Source organism: Centruroides sculpturatus, unplaced genomic scaffold (genome assembly GCF_000671375.1).
Source record: "Centruroides sculpturatus isolate CEXI.00-Female unplaced genomic scaffold, Cexi_2.0 scaffold1499, whole genome shotgun sequence".
Lineage (NCBI taxonomy): Eukaryota > Metazoa > Arthropoda > Arachnida > Scorpiones > Buthidae > Centruroides > Centruroides sculpturatus.
The window spans coordinates 90360-98406 of record NW_019385812.1 but is presented as its reverse complement, the minus strand read 5'-3'; the positions used below and the strand labels follow the sequence as shown (position 1 = coordinate 98406).

General features: G+C 30.6%; 1 protein-coding gene across 1 annotated transcript in view; it reads right to left on the bottom strand.

Annotated features, from left to right (window-relative positions):
- LOC111642271 overlaps positions 1–7713 on the bottom strand; it is a 31487-nt gene extending 23774 nt beyond the window's left edge. The window contains exons 1-3 of the mRNA XM_023388598.1: positions 7580–7713; positions 5990–6219; positions 3537–3796 (exon numbers count right to left, since the gene is read on the bottom strand). Coding sequence (XP_023244366.1) covers positions 3537–3796; positions 5990–6219; positions 7580–7667 — 578 coding nt within the window. The 5' untranslated portion in view covers positions 7668–7713. The remainder of the gene's footprint in view (positions 1–3536; positions 3797–5989; positions 6220–7579) is intronic.
- Positions 7714–8047: the final 334 nt, after the last annotated feature.

Genomic DNA, 8047 nt, shown 5'->3' with positions numbered 1-8047 from the left:
TCAGACCATGGCTAACTCCACTTTTTAGGTGGATGTGTTTCTGTCCAGTCGCTCACCTCACACGTGCTCTGACCACTGTTTCCATGGTCGATGTAATTGTAACTCTTGTATATAGTTCTGTAAAAGAAACTAATATGAAATAGTACGACATTTGATTGCTATTAATCCTGATTAACACTTTTAGTGAATATTACAAATTTAAAATAGAGTTTGTATACTTTTAACGTAGTTATTAACTAAATTTTGTTAAAATTTATTAGAAGACACTCTGACAGTTCCCTTGTCAGTCACCGACGATTTTTTTTAAATTTATACTTTTGATAAATGAAAACAAAAAAATTTAATGAGTTTTCGAAAATTACAAACCTAAGCCATACTTAAAACGATTGAAGTCATTACAACAATTTTTCTGTTACGAAAAAACAGAAACAACAGTAGCAAATAACTACAAAATATCAGGAAACTTTGATCGAGTAAACAATGTGAAGGTGATTGGCCCGGAAACAGAAAGCAAACAAAAGGGGAAGTAGGGGTTGGGCCGAAAAAACGAGCAAACGAGCAGATTTGGAAAAATTGGGCAGTGCATGGTTGAAAGAAGAAAGAAAATGGAGTAAGAGTTGACTTTGGCCGGTGGTTAAATCGTAACGAAATTTTTATTAATAGTCTCTATTAGTAAGAAGTGAGTGAAGCCCATATGGCGAATGAGCGAAGAAACTCACATAACTATAAAATTGAAATGCTTACTTATGGAACTTCCAAACCAAAGTGGTGTTAAATCTATTCGATTGGAAAGGATTTTTTCTGTGCTAAATTCTAAATATTCTATCATGTTTTATTTTGATTAAGAAAAGCTGAAAAATTCTTATGTAATTTAAATAAAAATTGCTTTTTCAACTAAAGTGTGTGAGGGTGAATTTCGAAATAAACGTAAAATCTACGTTTAATAATCCTGACTCAGAATTAGACAGATAGATGTACACGAATTATTGAAACTTTTGTTGGGCTACAATTTGAAAAAATTGCAGACTTATAAATTCCCAATGTCGTCTGTCTTTCTGGCAATCTGTTTTATCCCTCAAAAACAGAATTAAGTAAATAAAAACCTAAGCAAGATATGGAAAACATATGAGTCTAAGGCCTTGATAAACTATACAATAACCTCAATTACAAACCGGACATCACTTCATTTTAATTTATTTTTCCTGAAAGAAGTTAGATAGACGACTGGCATTACTCTAATGCTAAACAGGAAAATTATGATATACACGAGCAAGACAATATAAATTTGTCGTGGAGAGCATATAATTTAAATTAAATAAATATAAAGTATTTTTATAAATAGTAGCCTGGCATTGTGACAGTGTAACAATAAATAATTGCTTGTTATGTATAGTTTATCTTGAGAACAAATGAAACGAGAAAGGAGTACAAACGACGTAAGCTGCAAGGCAGATTTCACTTTTTAGTAATGCTATAACAACGATAAAGTATTCATCGTTTTTACTGTAAAAATATATAAATTATAATTTTTATTTGAANGGTGCAAATTGAAGTCACATTATTTCAATTCAAAAATTTTCTCATGAAAGGGGTTAAATAGCTTACTGGCATGACACTACTAATCTGAAGTAGAGAGCATATATTTTAAATTAAAACACGATTAAAAATTGCAGCCCAGCATTGTGACGATGTCACAATAAATAATTGCTTGTTATGTATAGTTTATCTTGAGAACAAATGAAACGAGAAAGGAGTACAAACGACGTAAGCTGCAAGGCAGATTTTACTTTTTAGTAATGCTATAACAACGATAAAGTATTCATCGTTTTTACTGTAAAAATATATAAATTATAATTTTTATTTGAAATTCTCAAATAAATTCGTTTACGAATCGAAGCAAGTTGTATTTAAAAGCAGAAATTTACAACATATATTAGAAAATTTTTCTAATATATATTGTCAGTTGAAATGTTCGAAAAAATGTGTTCCATCAAATTGTTATAAATGTGTATACAGTATTTACATAACTTAATTGTTCGGAAATTGAAAATATAAATAAATTCATAAATCATAAATTTTTTTGAACTTACATTTTATTTAATTCATTTCTAAGTTCGAACCGTTTCTTCATATTACAAACCTAAGCCATACTTAAAACGATTGAAGTCATTACAACAATTTTTCTGTTACGAAAAAACAGAAACAACAGTAGCAAATAACTACAAAATATCAGGAAACTTTGATCGAGTAAACAATGTGAAGGTGATTGGCCCGGGAGCAGAAAGCAAACAAAAGGGGAAGTAGGGGTTGGGCCGAAAAAACGAGCAAACGAGCAGATTTGGAAAAATTGGGCAGTGCATGGTTGAAAGAAGAAAGAAAATGGAGTAAGAGTTGACTTTGGCCGGTGGTTAAATCGTAACGAAATTTTTATTAATAGTCTCTATTAGTAAGAAGTGAGTGAAGCCCATATGGCGAATGAGCGAAGAAACTCACATAACTATAAAATTGAAATGCTTACTTATGGAACTTCCAAACCAAAGTGGTGTTAAATCTATTCGATTGGAAAGGATTTTTTCTGTGCTAAATTCTAAATATTCTATCATGTTTTATTTTGATTAAGAAAAGCTGAAAAATTCTTATGTAATTTAAATAAAAATTGCTTTTTCAACTAAAGTGTGTGAGGGTGAATTTCGAAATAAACGTAAAATCTACGTTTAATAATCCTGACTCAGAATTAGACAGATAGATGTACACGAATTATTGAAACTTTTGTTGGGCTACAATTTGAAAAAATTGCAGACTTATAAATTCCCAATGTTGTCTGTCTTTTTGGCAATCTGTTTTATCCCTCAAAAACAGAATTAAGTAAATAAAAACCTAAGCAAGATATGGAAAACATATGAGTCTAAGGCCTTGATAAACTATACAATAACCTCAATTACAAACCGGACATCACTTCATTTTAATTTATTTTTCCTGAAAGAAGTTAGATAGACGACTGGCATTACTCTAATGCTAAACAGGAAAATTATGATATACACGAGCAAGACAATATAAATTTGTCGTGGAGAGCATATAATTTAAATTAAATAAATATAAAGTATTTTTATAAATAGTAGCCTGGCATTGTGACAGTGTAACAATAAATAATTGCTTGTTATGTATAGTTTATCTTGAGAACAAATGAAACGAGAAAGGAGTACAAACGACGTAAGCTGCAAGGCAGATTTTACTTTTTAGTAATGCTATAACAACGATAAAGTATTCATCGTTTTTACTGTAAAAATATATAAATTATAATTTTTATTTGAAATTCTCAAATAAATTCGTTTACGAATCGAAGCAAGTTGTATTTAAAAGCAGAAATTTACAACATATATTAGAAAATTTTTCTAATATATATTGTCAGTTGAAATGTTCGAAAAAATGTGTTCCATCAAATTGTTATAAATGTGTATACAGTATTTACATAACTTAATTGTTCGGAAATTGAAAATATAAATAAATTCATAAATCATAAATTTTTTTGAACTTACATTTTATTTAATTCATTTCTAAGTTCGAACCGTTTCTTCATGGGATATGCTACCATAAAGTTGACTAAAGAATCTTTAGAAAATGCAAATCGATCTTCTCCTCTTATTCTTGCCAACGATTCCAATATACTTTTAGGTGCGAAATAAGCATACTTTGTGTCTAATACATGTTGCATGGCGGAATCTATATCAGAGTAACACTTATCCGGATTTTTTCTGATATAATCTGCTATAGTTTTTACCGATTCTTCTTTCGTATCCTGAAAATATTCGATATTCGTTACATAATTCTGAAAAACAGCAAAGTTATTTATAACTTGTGAATATCATTTAAAGAATTTTAGCATAAGAAAGTTTATGGTCTGAAAATTCTCACCCTTTATAATTTTAAAAAATTTACTTAAATTATTTTTACGTAATTTTTCTTTAAATTTCAAAAGTATTGTAAATGTAAAAATTTAGTATTTTTTAAATCTCAGAATATGTTTGCTAGATATTATATTTACTATAATTTATTGTACTATGTATTATACATCCAGACGGAACATGCATGAAGCATTCAAGATAATTATTTTAATTACTTCTTCTAAGAAAAAAGGTTTTAATAGTTGTAAATATGGAATACATAGTGATTCAACCAAGTGTGTACAGGATATATGCTTCACTGGTGGGGTGTAGGTGTCGCAAAGGAATTGGAATTATGTAGCCATTCCGAGTCGAGAACACCCTCTTCATCTGCTATTGTACATGAGAAAGCAAGAAATGAAAGAGCAGTAATAAAAAGCATTTCGTTCATAAGAGAACGAAATGCTTTTTATTACTAACAAACAATTGTGAAATGATTTGAGGTTACAGGTGTTGAAAGTTCCAATACTAGACTGTAACACATAAATGACTATGTAATACGCAATTTTGATTGTCGGCACAAGGAATCATGTACATTTCGTAATATTTCTGACGTGTCTCAGATTGCCCAAGTAGCTATTGATGTGCATGATATGAGGTTCTTCTAACACTCAATAGAGGTGTTGTACATCAGTCCTTTGATGTAACCCCTCAAAAATACTGTTGAATTTGGCGATTTTGCAGGTGACTGAACGTGACCATCACGTTCTGTCTACTGCTGACCAAATTTCATGTTTAAAGATGTCAAACGTTACTGCTAAAATGGGTCATGGCCACATTGTTCTCTAATTATATTGCATGATGCAGTGACTGAGAAGTCTGTTGTTAGTGTAGTACCTTTATTAAAATAATTATATTACATAATTATATAATACATCCACAAAAAATATGTGATAACTCACGATTAGACAAGAAGTATATTCTAATTAAGTGGTCTTCGACAGTGCCGGTGGAAACATTCACAGCAAACCAGTTCTGTGCTGCATGTGTTTATATGGTAAGAGAGTTGTCCATTACGCATGCATACGCATTACGTACTTTGTAGCCACCTCTCTGTGGGAAACAAGCTTTGTCTGTGAACAGCACAAAAGCAGGAAATTCGAGTTCTGCTACATAAGCAGTTCCAGAAATTCTGCAGGTACCATTGTACAAGTGCAATGCGCTCCTCAGTGCAATGCAATGCAATCGTCAAGCTTTAATGTCTAAATACACTGCTTATGAAATGAATGAAATTGGTTTTCGTGCAAAATCCTTCATACGATTAGTTGGCACAGACGAAGACGATGGGCAACTGGTTATATTCTGGCACGACTTAACAGAATGCAATAACATTATCTTTGACATCGTGGGTGGCTGCTCGTGACAACTTGCAGGTTTCTGGAAAGAACTAGTGTCACATAAACTTTGATGCATTAGTGCAAATACTTGGTTGCTTGGTACTCTTCTCATTTGGCACCTTTCTTGGTACAGTCGCACAGCCGTTCGTCCTTGTAGCCTGCTGCTCCGTAAGAGAGGTGCATATTAGTCTACTCCACGTTTGTTAACTCAGCAATCCTACTACCGACGTGGGCGGTTTACAACTCACAGTATCCTGAAATAATGTGACAACGGTCTCACGGCCGTACAACGCTATCTACTGCATGATAATGGCGTTCCCAATCCGATGCTGCTATAAGATTCAGATATGTCTTCGTGCAACCTACGTTGGTACACGCAAAGCTGAATAACCGTATATATTCAATACTTAAATTTGAAAAAACTTCATGGTATTTCGTTCAAAATTTTATTTGATATAGCGTTTAAAGCATTCATCTAATACATTTAAACCTACAGAACAATTTTCATATTGAAAATATTGTATGGTTTGTGTCGAGTTTCTCAAATATTTTTTATTCTCAATTTGTGCATATGAAATAGATTACAAAAGGACGTTTTTTGTCTGAAAATTTTAGTTAGATTTATGCTTTATTAGATTCAATAACATTAATCGAAATTTTGTGTAAATACCGATTTCAAAATTTATAAATATAATTAGACAATAGTATTACCAAAAGATACTTATCAACGGTAGTATCAGCCATAATTCCACAGGAATATTCTCCTTTCCTCACAGAAGTTGCAAGTTCTTGAATAGTTGTAGGCACAGTTTCGTACACAGTATGAGTCATGTAAGAAAACAAAACTCCACAATATCCTGATATAAGAACTACTGTTATTAATAACCATGTACCAATGATAATTCTTGTAGTACTACTTCTGACGTGATTTATTTTAGCACCTGTGAAAAATTATTATTAATTATTATACTGTGATGCTGATTTGTCGTCACATATCTAAAATAATAATGGAATCTTATTTGTTATTATGAATTAATAGTAAATAAGATTTAAAATCAATAAATTCTATAAAATTATTGGTAAAAAATTCTTTAAGAATAAGCAATGTAAATCGTAATATTCACTGATGAGGCTAACAGGCGAAATGCATTTGGAAGAAAAACTGGAAAATAAAGAAAGAAATAATTGATAAGTTTTAAGTCCATCTCTGTCTTTAATTCTTTCGAAATCGCATACGGAAGAATGAATTTAATTTGCTTCATTCAATGAATTTATTGATTTTAACATTTATAATAAACTGATCCCATTGTTTACCTATTATTTTCAACCACCAGAGTTCATTTATTTGCGAGGTTTTTGTGTTTTTCTCTCAATACTGCGTTGCAGTATTTTCTAGGCTTTCTGGTTATCTATCGTTTTCAATTGTTTTTCAGGTATATCGTATTAAATAATGTCTAGGTTAAATTTTGTAAGTTTTAAGGGACTTTCCTAGATGGCATGTCTATCTATTTTAGTTGCCACGGGGGAAGCTGAGAAACCAATCGTAGACGTCTCTTTGGTCCGTAAAAAGCATAGAGCGCTTCAGGACTTTGTTCTAACAATCTGTTCAGAAAATGGCAGCACTGCTGTTCTTTAAGAACACAGAATTAAAATTAACAAAGTAGCTAATAATCTTTTCGTACTCGTGGACAAGACTATTTGTGCTTTTGTTCACTACCCCAATAATGATGTAAATACGTTGAATAGTGCAAATAGTGGCGTTTTTTCAAATTCTTTAGCTGATAGTGTAAATTGCATACAACAGGAGGTTTCTGAGAAGGTCGCTTCATAAACATATATAAGTAATCACTATTACTTAAGTACCATACTAAAGATAAAGTACATTTATGTAAAGTACGCTCTTCCTAGTTTACGATACATTTCATGTTGGCTTGTGAATTTAGTATTTATTTTTCATACTCCTGATGCAGTTTTAAATTAACAACTGTAAAGTTTACTTAAACTTTTTGTAAAACTACTAGAAAGTTCGATGCTGGCAAGTTACGTGTAAATACTTGTATACTTAAAACTTTTGTATCGGGACTATTTTATCAAAGCATCTTTATAATTACAATATGGCCTATATAAAAGAATAAAAAAATTTAATGTGCCAACTGAAAGTTGTGATATTTACAAAAGTTCTGAAGAGAAAGTACTATTTACCAATAAAAAGTAAAATTATTAAAATTAAATCAACATTTCTTTTGTTTTCACTCTGTGGAATATAAAATAGCATTTATATTGATTTTTGATAATGATTACCTTGACGGATCAACGTTTCAAAAAGAAACCAAAATATTTCCTTCATGAACCATAGTTTTTCGCTTCTTTGGATATAAGAGTGTCTCATTGAATATAAAAAATGCAGTGATATTGCGGTTAGAAATATAATTACAAAAACAAACAACCAAACCTGAAATTAAATTTACATTAGATTTCATGTATATGAACAAATAACAAATAAATTTCTAATATTTTCATGTTCCTCAGGACAAAAATTAAAATTAAATGCTATAGAATTTTAAAATAATCATTATAAAATAATAAAAATATATTTATTAAAAGATTTAAATGTTCATATACTTACCGTACTTGTGAAAGGTATAAATATTATGGTTAATTTAGAAGCTTTTTTAGGAGCAGCTACTATAAAAATAACTTCATCTGAGTCAAAAAAAAGTGTAAAATCCATTACGTTGTAACTTTCATAGGTAACGTATAAGGAATTTA